The sequence below is a fragment of the Podarcis gaigeae genome (genome assembly GCF_964106915.1).
Source record: "Podarcis gaigeae genome assembly, chromosome: 3".
Taxonomy (NCBI): domain Eukaryota; kingdom Metazoa; phylum Chordata; class Lepidosauria; order Squamata; family Lacertidae; genus Podarcis; species Podarcis gaigeae.
Genome location: NC_139680.1, coordinates 67,228,568 through 67,245,181, shown reverse-complemented (window position 1 = coordinate 67,245,181; position 16,614 = coordinate 67,228,568). Strand labels below are relative to the sequence as shown.

Sequence of the window (16,614 nt, the reverse complement as noted above, 5' to 3'; positions counted from 1 at the left end):
TCTGTAACCGAGGTATCACTGTACTCTAAATGCATGAATCAATCAACCAATGTGTTTGTCTAGGCTTTGTTTTTGTTTTTTGTCATTTAAATAACAGCCATGGGGGCAGGTGGGCGTGGAGATGTGATTAGGATTGGCTAATCCTTTCATTGTGAAAGCCCATAGCAATTTTGTGAAATGGAAAGCATTAGCTCACCCTTACCCCATCACATGGTCCTGATCCCCCTGTGGTGCTTACTTAAATGAAACAAATCTAAACCTGCTAAATGTATTCATACATTTAACGCTATGACTACAGGAGTGTCAGAAGCTGAATATTGGGTGACCCAAGCATCAAAGATATGACATAACTTGATCCTCATAGGAAAGTTAGTGAATTTTTTTTTTAAAGCAAGGCTTGGTGCACACTATACATTTAAAGCACTCACTCACCTTTGGATCAAGGTCCGTATAGTTAAAGCTATGGTTTTCCCAGTAGTGATGTATGGAAGTGAGAGCTGGACCATAAAGAAGGCTGATCACTGAAGAATTGATGCTTTTGAATTATGGTGCTGGAGGAGACTCTTGAGAGTCCCATGGACTGCAAGAAGATCAAACCTATCCATTCTTAAGGAAATCAGCCCTGAGTGCTCACTGGAAAGACAGATCGTGAAGCTGAGGCTCCAATACTTTGGCCACCTAATGAGAAGAGAAGACTCCCTGGAAAAGACCCTGATGTTGGGAAAGATGGAGGGCACAAGGAGAAGGGGACAACAGAGGACGAGATGGTTGGACAGTGTTCTCGCAGCTACCAGCATGAGTTTGACCAAACTGCAGGAGGCAGTGGAAGACAGGAGTGCCTGGCGTGCTCTGGTCCATGGGGTCACAAAGAGTCGGACACGGCTAAACAACTAAACAACAACAACCTTTGTATCCTGGGAACTGTAGTTTATCCTGCATAGAGATACAATCCCCAGCACCCTTAAACTATAGTTACCGGCATCCTCTTGGGGGACTGTGAGTGTGTGCTTTAAATGTTTTGTGTGTACATAGCCAAGGTTGTATTTAAGAGGTAAGTCCGATGGCAATTCCAAAGCAAGGCATCATTCAGTGATCTGATCATTCTTAGCAAGCAATGATTGTTACAGAAATGGAAATATTTGATGATGACATGTCAGACCATCTTATGCCTCAACAGGGATGTAATCCATCTTTAATCTCCCTCTGCAACAAACAAATAATGCTACCCTCAAGATATATAGCGTTCTTCACCAAGCATATACTACGAAGGTAAAACAAATGAACACAAAACACACATTGAGCACAAGAAATTTAGAATTTCCTGAAAAGATTTTATAAAAGGATTTTCCAGTCCACTGGCCTTGAAAGAAAGAGGCAGTTGTGAGGCCTTTGGATATATTTTCCTCCTTTGGGGTTTTCTCTTCCTTAGAAATTGAACATAGCATTCACAATAGGTCCTTGAGCTTCCCCCTACTTTTAAGAGGATAACAACATTTAGAGATAAAGCAATCATGAAGGATATGATCATTCTTTCAATTCACAAGGCATTTCTCTTTAAGTGCAAAGGATACCAACATTGTGGCCAGGAAAAGAATTAGCCAGAGCAATGGCTGAATCTAACTAAAGTCAACACTAATAAGGCAACATTTTTACAGCACTTTCAAGCTTTCAAAGTGCTCCATGTGTCTTAGCTAGTTGTGAGATGTCAGTAAATCTATATAGGATTGTAGCCAACTAAGTTTTACTCAGAGTAGACTCATTGAAATTAATAGGCCTAAGTCAGACATGCTCATTAATTTAAGTAGATCTGCTTTAACTAATGTTGGAGACAAACCCTAGTCAGTGTGTGTATATATGGTTTACACACACACACACACACACACAATGCTATATGCTATTCCATGAAGTGTAGGAGATGTTCTGTTGGTCACAAGTCTCTTGCACATATGCTATGGCCAGGGGTAGGCAACCTAAGGCCTGTGGGCCGGATGCGGCCCAATCACCTTCTCAATCCAGCCCACGGACAGTCCGGGAATCAGCGTATTATTACATAAGTAGAATGTGTCCTTTTATTTAAAATGCGTCTCTGGGTTATTTGTGGGGCATAGGAATTCTTTCATTATTATTTTTTTCAAAATATAGTCTGGTCCACCACATGATCTGAGGGAAGGTGGACCGGCCCATGGCTTAAAAAGGCTGCTGACCCCTGTGCTGTTCCTTAAAGGATCAATTAAAGACTGACTTGCACAGAACATTTCACTAGTCAGTCTCCAGAAATGGAATAGCTGTCATTTCTACCAATACAGATTCCACATTGATGAAGACATTTCCTCTCCACTCACATTTTGGAAACCTTTTTAAAAACTTTTTTTTTTTAACCACCAAAGCAGACTGGCTCTCCTGGGTATGTGTAGGCTGTGTAGAGTGAAATGTAAATCAGCTATGACTAAGCAACTGTCTGACAAAACCTATGTAACTCTTGACTAAGAAATGTCATTGTGCAAGTGGAAACATACCATGATGGAAGCCAGCTGAAGGGTAACTAGCCCATGTGAATTTGTGGTCCCCCTGTGGTTCACTCATTTCGCATCTATCCTTGGGTTCACTATTAAAGGGGTAACATCCTTCTAGTACAGCAGCAAATGCTCCAACTGCAATTTCTTGGTCGAAACCCTAGACACTTGTTCTGACTGAGGAAAGGGGAGAGAGGCTTCAATGGGTCCCCACAGAACTATTGTTTGCTCACAAAGAAGCTTGAGGTTGTGGCTTTCACTGAAACATCCCACTATTTTGAAAAAGGCAGGAGCGCAAAGCAGTATCAACATGAGGTTTGATAATAGGCTCCTCAATTAATTAATTGTTGTACTCTACTTTCGTATTCTTATACTTATGAATTGCTGCTGCTGTGATGTTTATTGTAAATGAAAATAATTTTCATTATCTATCAGGCGCACAACTCTTCTGCCTTTCTTGATCCTTTTTCCTGACTTTTGAATAAGAATTTATTTTATTTTATTTTACTCTTGGCAAACCAGACACTCAGTATGGTAAATCTGGATTGGGGAATACACAGCAGGATTGAATGACCATTTCCGCCGGTTGCATGAACTGGCACCTTTACACGGCTGTCTGGATTTTTGCGAAGGAGGACATTGGTTGTCAACGAATGTCTTCAAGTTAACTAAAGCCACAAAAAGGACATTTTTTAATGAGAACCGGTAAAACATATTAAAAGGGTAAAGCAATTATCTGATGTAATCCTTTTCAAAATCTGCCCGATCTTCCAAAAATAGATGTAGTGATTCCCTGTAGGACAAGTAATTTTCTTAGCAGAAGTCTGGCAACTTTCTCCTCTCAAAACCAGAAACTATATACATGTAAACTTGCCTTCCCCAATGCCTTCAATGGAGGATGATTATATTTCCTTTACAATTCTGAACAACTGTTTCATATTTGATAGTATAATTTAAAAGCTTGAGCAATGTAAAGGAGTCCACCAGTCTTGGCAAAAATCGGAAACTTCTGCAAGAACCAAGTGCGTGCCATGAGCTGTGCAATTTGCTCATGCAGAAACTCCTTTGCTGACCTCCCCTTCATTTAACAGACTCCACTGTGCTAGAAACACAAATATGGCTTCATAATGGGAGAGCCAATAGCAGGAATTAGAGCAACAACATCAACAACTGTGTTTTGTTTATGCTGGAGGCCATAAGGAGACAATACCGTTTGAAGTCTTTGGCTTTTTGCGATGTAATCCGTCACTAGCATGTATTATGATACTGCAGACAAGACAATACACTTTTATTCTCTCTTCCAGACCATTGACAGGCCCAGTTGTTTTAATATTTAGTATTTCCTTTCAAGGATTGTGGCCCTTGGGGTTAAAAACGCAGTGACAACAGGAGGGCAAGAGATCAAAGTTTGTGTTCAGGCTGCAGCAGTCTTCTTCCAGGGGAAAACATCTGCGGAAACCACCCTGGCACGGAACATCAGAAGACATCAGAAGCTGTATCAGAACAAAGGTCCATCCACTCCAGCATCTTCTCCTCACAGTGGCCAACCAGATACCTATGGGAAGCCTGCAAACAGGACCTGAGTACAGCAGTACGAAAGATGGTGGAGGTTGAACATATAAACATAATGGCTCGTATCCTTCATGGATTTGTCTAATCCTCTTTTAAAGCCTTGTGTGAGTTGGTGGTCATCATCACATTTTAAAGGAGTAAATATGTGGTGCCCCCAACCCCACCTAGAAATATTATCATACTTTCATTCTAGAAAGGTATCCTAGTTGATGGTGCTGAAGGCCACTGAAAGAGCCAGGAAAATCAACAGGGTTATGTTCCTGCACCTTCCAGTGTAGATTGACCAAAGCAGTTTCAGTACTGAAGCCTGCATGAAGTGAATCAAGCCAATCCATCTCATCCAGAAGTGCCTGGAGATATTTGCCGACAATGAGAGGCTGGTCAGTGGCCAAATTGATTAGACTGACTATAATGAACAATGACTGTTCATTGTAGCTGCAGCTTTTGCAGTCCCAATTTGTGAAATAATTCTTTATTTGAACTCAGTCTGCAGCTTACAGTTTGTAAATCCATTGTTAATTGTTTCAGTAGGGGTTGGCGTGAATTCTCAGCTTCCAGTACCATCTACTAGTAGTCAAATGTGTTTGTGATTGACTAGCTTAAAAATAAAGGATCGTGTACATATTACACACTGCATTTTGTGAAGTTGTGAAAGGCAAAAAGTGAATTATGAATATAAAATATTTGACCGTTCCCAAACATGTTCAAATTATGCAGCTAATGTGGTACCAGTCCTTAAGACTCGTTAGTCTGCAGTATGAATGTTTCCCCTTGTAAATTTATGAAATACTGTATACAGTTACTTGCAGTAATGCCCTTTGGCGTCCCCAAATAATTTTTTTGAAGCTTTATAAGGGTCTTTAACTTCAATTTGAGACTAAGTCAAAGGCTGACTGCAAAGGCATTTGCCAATAATGCACATAACAAAAAGCAGGATAGCTTAGAGGTGACAGACATCACTGTTGTTCCTCTAGCTATTGATGCTATTTCTACTCTGTGTGCATCTGTACCAGGCCAGATAGACAACTATCCGCTATCCAGTGGCATCTGCTACTATTGGCAGCTGTTGGAACTATAGCACACAGTGGTCCTAAACCTGTGACCTAGTTAGTACAAGTAGTTGTGATTTATTTAATCACACATTTATTTAATTGTATTTTGATCCAGCTTATCAGGCAGAAAATGTCTTGCAAATCAGTTTGCAGCCAAATTAACAACAATAATTATTAGTGCAGAACATGATCTAATGAGGGTTAAATTCTATTTGCGTCTAATGTCCTTCTAAGCTAATTGAATAGCTAATTGAGTTTGTCTGGTAGAACCTGGCTGCACAAGGCCTGCACAATTCTAGCAGGAACACAAAGTTTCTCTTTTGCAAATGCGGTCTGTCTACTTACTGCTTAGAGGCTTTTGGTGTGGCTGGCAGGGAGGGAATTTTCTAATGAACTGCCAAGGTCCTCCAAAAAGCTTGCCAATCACACAAAAACCAGCCAAGTCATGTCTATTATTATTATTATTATTATTACATTTTATACCACGCTATACCTGTCGATCTCAGGGCGGTTCACAACGTAAAATCACAATATTGAAAACAGAAAATACATAATAGAGGTGTTGCTTATTTTTGCATAGGATTGTTACTTATATAAGAATTATTTTATGCAAATCTGCCAGCATGTGTGGCCTCATCTAAATGCCATGTTAACCTTGTAATTGTAAGCTATTAGAATATACAAAAAGAGAGGGGGGGAGAGAGAGAGAGCAGGGCCATCTTAAGCATATCTGGCACCCTGGTGCAAAGATCCCTCTGGCACCCCCCCACCCCTTGTGGTGTAGTGGTTAAGAGTGGTAGTCTCGTAATCTGGGGAACCGGGTTCGCGTCTCCGCTCCTCCACATGCAGCTGCTGGGTAACCTTGGGCCAGTCACACTTCTTTTAAGTCTCTCAGCCCCACTCACTTCACAGAGTATTTGTTGTGGAGGAGGAAGGGAAAGGAGAATGTTAGCAGCTTTGAGACTCCTGAAGGGGAGTGAAAGGCGGGATATCAAATCCAAACTCTTCTTCTTCTTCTTTTTAGGGAGGACGGCGCTGCCGCCGATGTGCCCAGCTTTGCGAGGCTGGAGGAGGTGGGCAGCAGTTGGAGGGCAGCTCCTCCAGGGGGAAGAGGCAGAGGCTGGACGTGGCGGCTCCCAGCTCAGCTGGCTGGCCGCTTCGTGCCATGGTGGCCATGGCAGGTGGAGGCTCTGGACACAGCACTGCTTCAGTGCGGCATGGCGGAGGCGGGCGAGGGTGGCGAGCTGATGCCAGGAGGCGCCGCGTCCAGCCTCCGCCTCTTCCCTGGCGCCATCCAGAACATGGCGCCCTGCGCCACTAGCCTCTGAGAAAGAGAAAGAGTTAAATAGTGGTATTCGCCTGAAATATACCTGGTGAGAGAACAGACACAAGAGAAGAATGCAACGGCATAACATAGGCCTAAAATTAAACATCCTTATTTGCTTCCCTGGAAGAATAAGGAAAAAGAACTCAACTCGCCTGAGTTGAGATTTGCACTGATGTTATAGTAGTTAGATGTATAATCACGCAGTGTGGTGTTTCCTAAGCTTTTAAAGCTGAAATATACCACCCTTTGTGGGGAAGGACCATAGCTCAGTAGGAGAGCTCACGATTTGCACGCAAAATATCCCAGGTTAAAATCCTGGTATCTCTAGGTAGGATTGTGAAAAAGCCCTGAATGGAACTGTGGGGAGCTACTTGCCCATCAATAGAAACCAGGGTGGGGAACCTTTCTCAGTCTGAGGGACACATTGCCTCATGCATAACTTTCTGGGAGTTGCATGCTAGGAGTGGGCAGGGCCAGAGGCAAAAAATTGGTGGAGCAACAGATGTGATTTCAGCTTTGGTAGAGTAGGCAACATTTCACCTATACAAAAATTAGAGTTTTCTACACACACACACACACACACAGAGAGAGAGAGAGAGAGAGACGGTCTAGGCAAACAGGAACTCTGGTTACAGCTCAAGGACACAGCTCAAGGACAAATGGAGGTACAGTGGTACCAGGGGTTAAGAACTTAATTCGTTCCGGAGGTCCATTCTTAACCTGAAACTGTTCTTAACCTGAGGTACCACTTTAGCTAATGGGGCCTTCCACTGCCGCCGCGCCACCGGAGCACGATTTCTGTTCTCATTCTGAAGCAAAGTTCTTAACCTGAGATACTATTTCTAGGTTAGCGGAGTCTGTAACCTGAAGCGTCTGTAACCCGAGGTACCACTGTACTTGGAGGGCTGTTTTCATCTCTTGGGCCTGAGCTTCCCTGCCTGCGATGTAGATAATGCAGTTCAATGGACTAATGGTGTGGCTCAGGATAAGGCAGCTACCTGTGTTCCCTTCCACTTTCTTTGTTAGAGTGTAAAAGACTAAGAATTACTCACCCTCAGAAAAAACAACAACTTCTGCCTTCGCATGAGTCACTGCTTTCCGAATGGAAGGGGTCAAACTCAAAGCGATGACACAGCCAGACAGAAAAGAATCTCTGAGAACAGATGACTCTGCAACAGGAGTCATTGAATGAACCAATTACACAGAGAATCATAGAATTGTAAAGTTGGAAGGGACCTTAGGGTCATCTAATCCAGCCTCCTGCAGTGCAGGAATCCCCACTAAAGCATCCGTGACAGGTGGCCATCCAACCTCTGCTTAAAAACTTCCAAGGAAGGAGAGTCCCTGAGGAGCCTGTTGCACTATCTAACTGCTCTTAGCATCAAAAAGTTCTTCCTAGTGTTTAATCAGAATCTCCTTTCTTGTAACTTGAATCCATGGTTTGGGTCCAACCCTCCAGAGCAGGAGAAAACAAACTTGCTCCATCCGCCATGTGACAGCCCTTTAGATATTTGAAAATTGTTGTCATATTTCCTCTGTCAGCTGTTTTCCAAGCAAAACATTCCCAGCTACTTCATAAGGCTTGATTTCCAGACCGCTGATCATCTTGGTCGCCCTCCTCTGTGCATGTTCCAGCTTGTCAATATGCTTCTTAAATTGTGGCACCCAGAACTGGACATGGTATTCCAGAATACAGTGGTACTATTACTTCTATTGATTGGCACACTATATACATCTGTTGATGCAACCTAGAATAGCATTAGCTTTTTTGCTGCTGCATCACACGGCTGACTTACGTTAGAGCAGAAAATGCAGTGGCAGCTTTGGCCTTCAGCGGGCAGCACAATTGCTAGGGATATTTAATCACTGTTGCTGAACGATCATAGGATGAAATATTGACAGCACCAGCTAGGACTCAGGAGGGGGGCCTCAGAGCAGCAGAAAAAACACTAGAAGCTGGATGGAGGACAATACTGGTGTATGTTTGTTTAAACACTTCTCTCATGTCTACATTATTTTATTCACTTTCCAGCTGTGCTTCCTTTACAGAATAAAGCACAATCGGCTGGCTTTGCTATGGTTTGGTATCTTGAGCTCCTCAAAGGAAAGGCATAAAATAAATGTAATAGCAAATAAATAAACCTTGGCCCCATACTCAGCTCAGAGGTTTTAATCTGGAAACCCAAACTAATCGATTGTGAATTGCTAACAACAGACATATTTTCAGAAGCAGCCTCTAAGTTTATTAATGTAACCATTTGCTTTGAAATTGGTAGCATCTTTTTTTCTTTTTACAAATAATTCAAGCATTTCAAACTGCACGAAAACTTAGGGAGTCACCTAATGCACACCCACAAGTACTGTACCATTTAACTACCCCTATGATTTGAAGACATTTTTCACTTGTAGCTAACTTAAAGCCCAGTTTGCAAAATACAGCACTGAGGTGCATACACTTCCTTTTTCAGAAGTGTTTTGTGAATGAGAATAGGAAGACCTTAAGAAACAAATCCCAGAATATTGTAGATCCAAGCTGGAGTGGGGAAATGTTCTGTCATGTTTGCCAACAGCCTGGTCATGTGAGTTTACATGTAGGCAGTAAAATATGTCAACAAGAAGAGAGCCCAGAGGTATTTGAAACTTATGCCAGGTTTTTTGTTGTAAAACTAGAGTAAGCAATTGATGGATATGATTTTGTTGAATAAAGTGGGCCATAGAGGATTTTTCACTCATATATCTCACCTGTAAGTACTTTTGCTGGTAAGTTATTTTAAGTGAAATGTGTCTAACAAATGTGTGTTGATATAATCCAAATTGGGGCAGGGGCCTTTAACAGTCTCTGAGGCTAAAGTCCTATTGCACGGGAATAAATCCCTTTGACTCAAAGTGGTACTTGTTTCTGAGTAAATATACCTAGGGTTGCACTGTACAGAAAAGAGACTGAAATAGTGAAACACCAGGAGCTTCTCAAAATTTGAAATGCTACTCAATGCCTCAGAAACAGGTAGAGATGAGACAAAATTCCTCTGTATAAAGTACTCCCTAAGATTATATATTGGAAGCAGAATGGCTTTGAATACCAGTTGCTGGAAAATGCAGGCGAGGTGAATGTTGCGGACTTCCGATGGGCATGAGGTTGGCCACTGTGAGAACAAGATGCTGGACTAGATGGGCCATTGCCCTGATTCAGCAAGCTCTCTTTACGTTCTTATATAGGTCCTAGGTTATTTAGAGCTTTTAGAATTAGAATAATGACATGAACACAGTACAGATGCTTCAATAAAGGGCTTGTATGTCTGTCGTAACCTAGTCCTGCCAAGAGATGGGCCACTGAATTTTCTGTAGCTTCCACATTTTCTTCAAGGCAGTATCCACTGTAGCTTCCACTCTAGAATTATGTTCTTTTAACCTTATGGAACGAGATGATCTTGCAAGCTACTCGCATTATGATGCATTTATTAACGCTTCAATACTCTGTATGAAGGGCACTTCACATTGGCTGCTGATTTCCTATGATGTTTTAAAGTGGTCTTCCCAAATTAGCAAAAGAGAATTTCATTGATTTGAAGAATATCGTATTGTTTCTGGGAAAAAACACTTGACCTTTAAACTTTTGTGCTTTTATCTTGTGCACTGCTTTGAAATCTTCAGATTAAGGGTGGTATATAAATTTAATAAGGGATGCGGGTGGCGCTGTGGGTTAAACCAGGGGCCTAGGACTTGCCGATCAGAAGGTCAGCGGTTCAAATCCCCGTGACGGGGTGAGCTCCCTTTGCTCGGTCCCTGCTCCTGCCAACCTAGCAGTTCGAAAGCACGTCAAAGTGCAAGTAGATAAATAGGTACCACTCCGGCGGGAAGGTAAACAGCGTTTCCGTCTGCTGCTCTGGTTCGCCAGTAAGCGGCTTAGTCATGCTGGCCACATGACCCGGAAGCTGTACGCTGGCTCCCTCGGCCAATAAAGCGAGATGAGCGTCGCAACCCCAGAGTCGGTCACGACTGGATCTAATGGTCAGAGGTCCCTTTACCTTTACCTTATAAATTTAATAAAAAAATAAATTTGTTGTTGTTCAATGATTGCCCCCTTCCACAAAAGACCCCACCATGCTTGTAGCAACAGACACAGGATGACCTGAGAATTATCCCTTGTTAGCAAAGGTAATTTATGGGAAGTGGGTGGCTAGATGCAGCATGCATGGATCTATACTGAAATAAGCCTCCTGACGCACAAATGGGTGTTGCTGGCTGTTTTATCAAAATTAACATTTCAAACTAGCAAACCGATCAAAGAAAACAGATGTCACAACTTATAAATAGATGATAATGCCATACACAAACCAGAAAGGTGTGCGGGGGGCGGGGGGGGAGCCAGGCAAACAAAGTAGCACCTGCCTAAACAAAGAAATTTAATACAATGAAGCATGCTACCTGGTCTCTTGATTACATCAGATCTCGGTGGAGGTTATGAACAAAAAGAAATGACCAGAAAGTGAATACAGTGGGTGACGTGCGTTATCTCATTGGAATTTGCTGCCCTTAAGAGAACAAGGGAAATTCCCCAGAGAAGACAATAAAATATACAACATAAGTCTCTTATACACAAGCTGTTAGCCAATGAAATGAAAGAAAAAATACCAGTTTTATTCAATTGGTGCTCTTGCACAAGGGCTTCAAAAGGCATCCACTTACAGTGGAAAGTGATTTTTTTTTTTTTTACCAATTCCCACTTCTTTCTGCAGCTCCCAACACCCCCCAAAACTGACGGGTGCTGTTGCTGCAGGTGGAATCAGCAAATGCCTCTTTTCCTACTAGCAGAACCAATTGGATTCCTCCCTGCATCAGAGGGGATAGCTTGAGGATAACTGATCATGTTCAGAGTATTCCTATTCTTTCACCGGAATGAGAAAACAAAACAAAAGAGGTCAACAGGAGATACATCACACTGTATATATATATATATATATATATATATATATATATATATATGCAGGTTTTGGTGTCCTCGGGTGTCTTCCCGTGTAAAAGTTGGGGTGTCTAGGCGACGTTTCGACGAGGTCTCACTCGTCATCTTCAGGCTGGTGCTTTCGGCTTCTTGTTACTGGAACAGAGCGGGATCTCAATGTTTGAGTTCCTATAAATACTGTAGAGGGGGTGTGGTGTCTAGCCTCCAATGTTCTGGGCAGAGAGGAAGTTCCCAGGCTAGTGTGCCTTTTCTTCTTTTGTTCCTTAATTACTTGAGAGATACCTTGAGTGATTTCTTGAGTGATATCCTGAGTACCACTTAGGTGGGTCATTAGGTGTGGATTAGTTGCTAAAGTCTTTGTGTCTTGACCTCTTGAACTTTGTGAAGAGTTTTCCTGAGAAGATGGCTGTATTGCACTTAGTTGTGCTTTGGCTTGGCTTCGTGTATAGGGGCGAGCTGTGGTTTTGTGGCTTGTGTCAGCCAGATCTGTGTAGGGATTGCAGGGGGGTGCAGCATCCGGAGGTGCAATCCCTACACAGATCTGGCTGACACAAGCCACAAAACCACAGCTCGCCCCTATACACGAAGCCAAGCCAAAGCACAACTAAGTGCAATACAGCCATCTTCTCAGGAAAACTCTTCACAAAGTTCAAGAGGTCAAGACACAAAGACTTTAGCAACTAATCCACACCTAATGACCCACCTAAGTGGTACTCAGGATATCACTCAAGAAATCACTCAAGGTATCTCTCAAGTAATTAAGGAACAAAAGAAGAAAAGGCACACTAGCCTGGGAACTTCCTCTCTGCCCAGAACATTGGAGGCTAGACACCACACCCCCTCTACAGTATTTATAGGAACTCAAACATTGAGATCCCGCTCTGTTCCAGTAACAAGAAGCCGAAAGCACCAGCCTGAAGATGACGAGTGAGACCTCGTCGAAACGTCGCCTAGACACCCCAACTTTTACACGGGAAGACACCCGAGGACACCAAAACCTGCATTCCTGTACCCGTGAAAATCTACGAAAGCATATATATATATATATATATATAAAATACAATATATTGATCAACTACTGTACAGTAAATACTTAACTACTGTTATTTAGGCCTAAACAAATGTCTGAATAAAACTTATCTTAAAAGCACAGAAGCAAGGATTAGTAAAAAAACAATAAATTTTCTGAGGAGAGAACATGTTTCCTGTATTGTATGATGCTGTGAAAATGCTCTTTGGATATGCAAAATTGTCATCCCTAGTTTTTTTTTTTTTTAAAAAAAAACATTTTAAACTTGTTGATAGACCTTGTTAACAGCGTTTAATATCTGGGGTTTTTTCCCAAGCTGCTGGAATTGTGCTCCTTGACTAATTATAGGACTTAAACGAAACAAGCTAAAAATTCCTTAAATCAAGCAACTTTGCTACTGATTGCTGCTTTTGGTAACTTTATTTTTTGCTACCTTCTGCAGCTATGTTATCTTTGGCTTTGCTGCTTCTCTCAGTTTGATTTTTGTCTTGGCATTTTGTTTTGGCATCAGATATTTAATTGCCTTAAATTTGTATCTAACATATAAAAGCAATATATAATTTTAAAATAAAACAAAATGTTATCACAGAAATAGTACATTTGTGCCTGTGTTGCAGGACTTTATACAGGGAGTTTTGCCCGACTGCATGGTCCTCCATACAATTTCCTGCATAGAAAACTGCCTGAGGCAGGTTCTAGCATAGTGTTCTTCATATCATGTCACTCTTTTATAGGTAGGCGTGGTGGCACTCCTGATCAGGCCAGTTCCGCCTATAGTTTGACGTGGTACAGCCCACCTTCTCTCCTTCAGTGAGAACTAGGCCCTAGTGTTTTAAAGTCCTAAGCTGCGTTTGCTGACCCCTAAAAGCAAGGTCTGCAAAACAAGTTTCTGCTTTGCAGGTTCCCATGCCTCTCCCCTCCAACACTATCTAACAAGAGACCAATACAGTAATCTTTTCTCCAGTAACAGTCCATTTTAAATGTGGTCTGATCATAATAGCATGTGCACAGGGCTGGATTTAGGTTTGATGAGGCCCTAAGCTACTGAAGGTAATGGGGGCCTTTATATGTCCAGCTGTCCTCTGTCAACAACAAATTGTCACTGCTTTTTTGTGTGTGTTGAATATGTGCTATACTGTATAGTAATTTATGGACAAAACACTGCTGCTGTATATAGGTTTTGTTTTTTATTTTATATTTTGGAAATGTACATCCAGGTTGTTTTTCCTTTAAATTTTGGGGCCCCCTAAGATAGTGGGGCCCTAAGCTATAGCTTGTTTGGCTTTACAGTTATACCTCGGGTTGAATGTGCTTTGGGTTGAGCGCGTTCGAGTTGTGCTCCACAGCAACCCGGAAGTAATGGAGTGTGTTACTTCTGGGTTTTGCCACTCACGCATGCGCAGATGCCCAAAATGATGTCATGCGCATGCACGGAAGCGGCAAAACGCGACCTGCACTGTCACGGCATACATTGCATTCAGGATGCGAATGGGGCTCCGGAACGGATCCTGTTCGCATCCTGAGGTACCACTGAATAAATAAATCCAGCACTGTTAAGAGAGTGTGTATGCGTGTGTACGCGCGTGGGAGAGAGACTGGGAGAATGCCTGTTTGACACTACCGATACACCTTCATTTATTTTTATTTCTCGGTCATCTATGCCATCTGTGGGGAAAAACACCTTTATTATGAGTGGGGAAAGTAGAGGGAGCTTCTCCTCCTGGGGGGTGGGAGGACTTGCGGCCTTGTTATCAGACTCCCAACTGATAACATGATCAGTGGTCAGAGATGCTGGGAGTTGCAGTCCAGCAACATCGGAGGGAGGGGGGGTCCCCCACAACCCAAACCCACGTTTCTTCCTTTTGAAGTCGGCAGCTGTGATGTGCGCACTTGGCCACTTCTCCCAGCTCTATCGCAAAACAGCCCCGCCTGAGAGCAGCATTAAGCCTGCGTGGGCGAGGGCGACGGGCCGGTCTGGGTTGGGCTGCTTCTTGCTGGAGTTTCGCTCCAGCTCCCACAGGATTGAAAAGAGGGCGGCGGGGCGGGGGAGGGAGAAGAAACAGGGGAGGAGAAAGAAAGCACTTGGAGAACCCAAGCGGGGTTTGCAGAGCTCTTCTCCGTCTCCTGCAGGGGGCACAGCAGCGGCGGCGGCGGCCCAGAAGCACCTCGCCACCAACGCGCCAGCCGAGCCGCTTCCCCACTTGGGCGCTGCTCCGAGCACGTGGAGGTGGAGCCGGCGGCGCGCGCGCGAGGGAGGCTGGCCCGGGCCAAAGGGGGCGGAGCCGGGGCTGCCTGCTCCCGATGGGAGCCTGGAAAGGGGGAAGCCCGCGCGCTCAGGGGCAGCAGCTAGAGCGGAGCAGGCGGGAGCGGCGCTCGCTTTGCCTTGCTGGATTTGGGGATCTCCGGCTGGGCAGGGGGGAGGGGGCGGAGAGAGAGAGAGAGAGAAGCCAGGATTCTCCTCGCCAAGGGGGGGTTCAGAGCGCTGGATCGAGGAGGAGGATGGAGCCTGTGACCAAGTGGAGCCCTAAGCAAGTAGTGGAGTGGACGAAGGGTAAGGAACGGGGCTTCGGCTGCTCTTCCAGCCTGGATCTGCGGGAGAGGCACGCTGCTCTCTTTCACCCCCCTGCGCAGTGTTTGCTCTTCTTCGCTTCTCTTCCTCCTCCTCCTCTCAAACTTTCCCTCTTAACTTGGGGGGGTCCTCAATCCCTGCCCCCCTTCACCTCGTTCTCCCGCCTTCAAACTCCTCTGCTGCCCCCTTTATTTCAAGCTGCTTCCTCAGGAGGGATCATACCTGCAATTAGCTGCCGCTCTTAATCCGAAAAGTGCTTGGCGGTCTCTAGTTCCCCGGCTGTTAGCAACACACACACAAACACACACGGCTTTCGGGAGCCCAACGCAGCCACTCGCGTGTCAACAAACGAGCCTCTGCCGCGGCCCTGGACATGTTTTTGCAGCCTGGGCTGGGAGAGGGCTCTGCATTCGGCGCTTCCCCCCCTCCTCCTGCCGGACTTACACGGGGTGTGTTGCGTTAAGTATTCCCGACGAGGTTGCTTGAAGAGCCAGGTTACCTCAGGAAAGAGGAACATTGATAAATTCTGTTCTTTAAAGAGGAAGAAGACGCCCTTGTGACCGATTTGGGAATGTCGTGTGAATCTCTGCTTGAACAGAAGCCGAGTTAAAGACGCCAAGGTCTTCAACGCACAATAATTGGTGTAAATAAATCGAGCCTCCAAATACCCGGCACTCCACAGGTTGCCTTCTGAACAGATGGGCTCGTTAGTGGCTGACTTTATTTATACAAGGCAGTGTATGGATTGCTATGGCTTAATATAGCAAGACTCTCTGCACACACACTTCCTTGGATGTACCGGTGAACAAACACGGATAGGGCTGTGCTACAGCAATCCAGCTCCACTTATTTTCTCGCGAGGGACTAGGAGTGCAACCTAAGAGTCCATTATAGAGTTGGTACCCTCTGAATGCCCAAACATTCCTAGCAGACGAAACCTTTTCAGTAATGTGAAGTCTGAGACTGTCTGCTTAGGTTATAGGGTGCTACAAGTTGGCAGGAGGGCTTTTTTAAGGTCTCTCCTGCTTTCATGATAGGCTGCACACTTTACCCCCTTAAAATGCGACTAGGTCATTCTTTTTCTCAATTTGGATCAAAGCTGGCTTGAGGAAAAACTCCTCAAAATGCAGTGTTAGATAAGAAACCATAAGATTGATACAGGATAGATTAGGCTTGTGGCTACTATGTGCACATTGCTTCCCAAACCATTGGTGGGAATACACTGGATACACAAAAAACGTGCACACAGCAGAAGTTTTTCTCTGCCAGCTTGGCTTCTGGTGTTGTGTTTCAGAGTGCTCAGTTACTTCCTATAAATTAGTTGGTGTGATGGTATGGCACTGGTCATTCAAAGTGGTTTCACCTTCCCTTTTATACCTGCTCTTAAATATACTCGCTGCAAATTAGGTTCTCCCAACTCACTGGATTTCCCATTTTGGCAGTTTTAAATGGTGGCTTTTCCCCTGCCCCCCACCCCCCCTGCCCAATATATATATTTATATGTAATAGGAGACTGCAGTTATGGGTTCCCAGAATCATCGCTGGCTGATGAATCTGGTCTAGAAGGGTGTGCAGGGTATTATTTGATCAA

At 44.0% G+C, this 16,614-nt stretch overlaps 1 protein-coding gene and 1 long non-coding RNA gene across 2 annotated transcripts in view; one reads left to right on the top strand and one right to left on the bottom strand.

The window, feature by feature from the left end:
- Positions 1 to 3,718: 3,718 nt before the first annotated feature.
- On the bottom strand, positions 3,719 to 15,317 carry LOC310841644. Its single transcript, XR_014562648.1, has 3 exons — positions 15,246 to 15,317; positions 7,517 to 7,633; positions 3,719 to 4,092 (listed from the first exon to the last, which is right to left on the bottom strand). It is a non-coding gene; the product is annotated as an uncharacterized lncRNA (long non-coding RNA).
- Positions 14,538 to 16,614, top strand: part of CNKSR3 (CNKSR family member 3) — a 61,197-nt gene continuing 59,120 nt past the window's right edge. Inside the window, exon 1 of the mRNA XM_083732458.1 lies at positions 14,538 to 15,005. Coding sequence (XP_083588584.1) covers positions 14,756 to 15,005 — 250 coding nt within the window. The 5' untranslated portion in view covers positions 14,538 to 14,755. The remainder of the gene's footprint in view (positions 15,006 to 16,614) is intronic.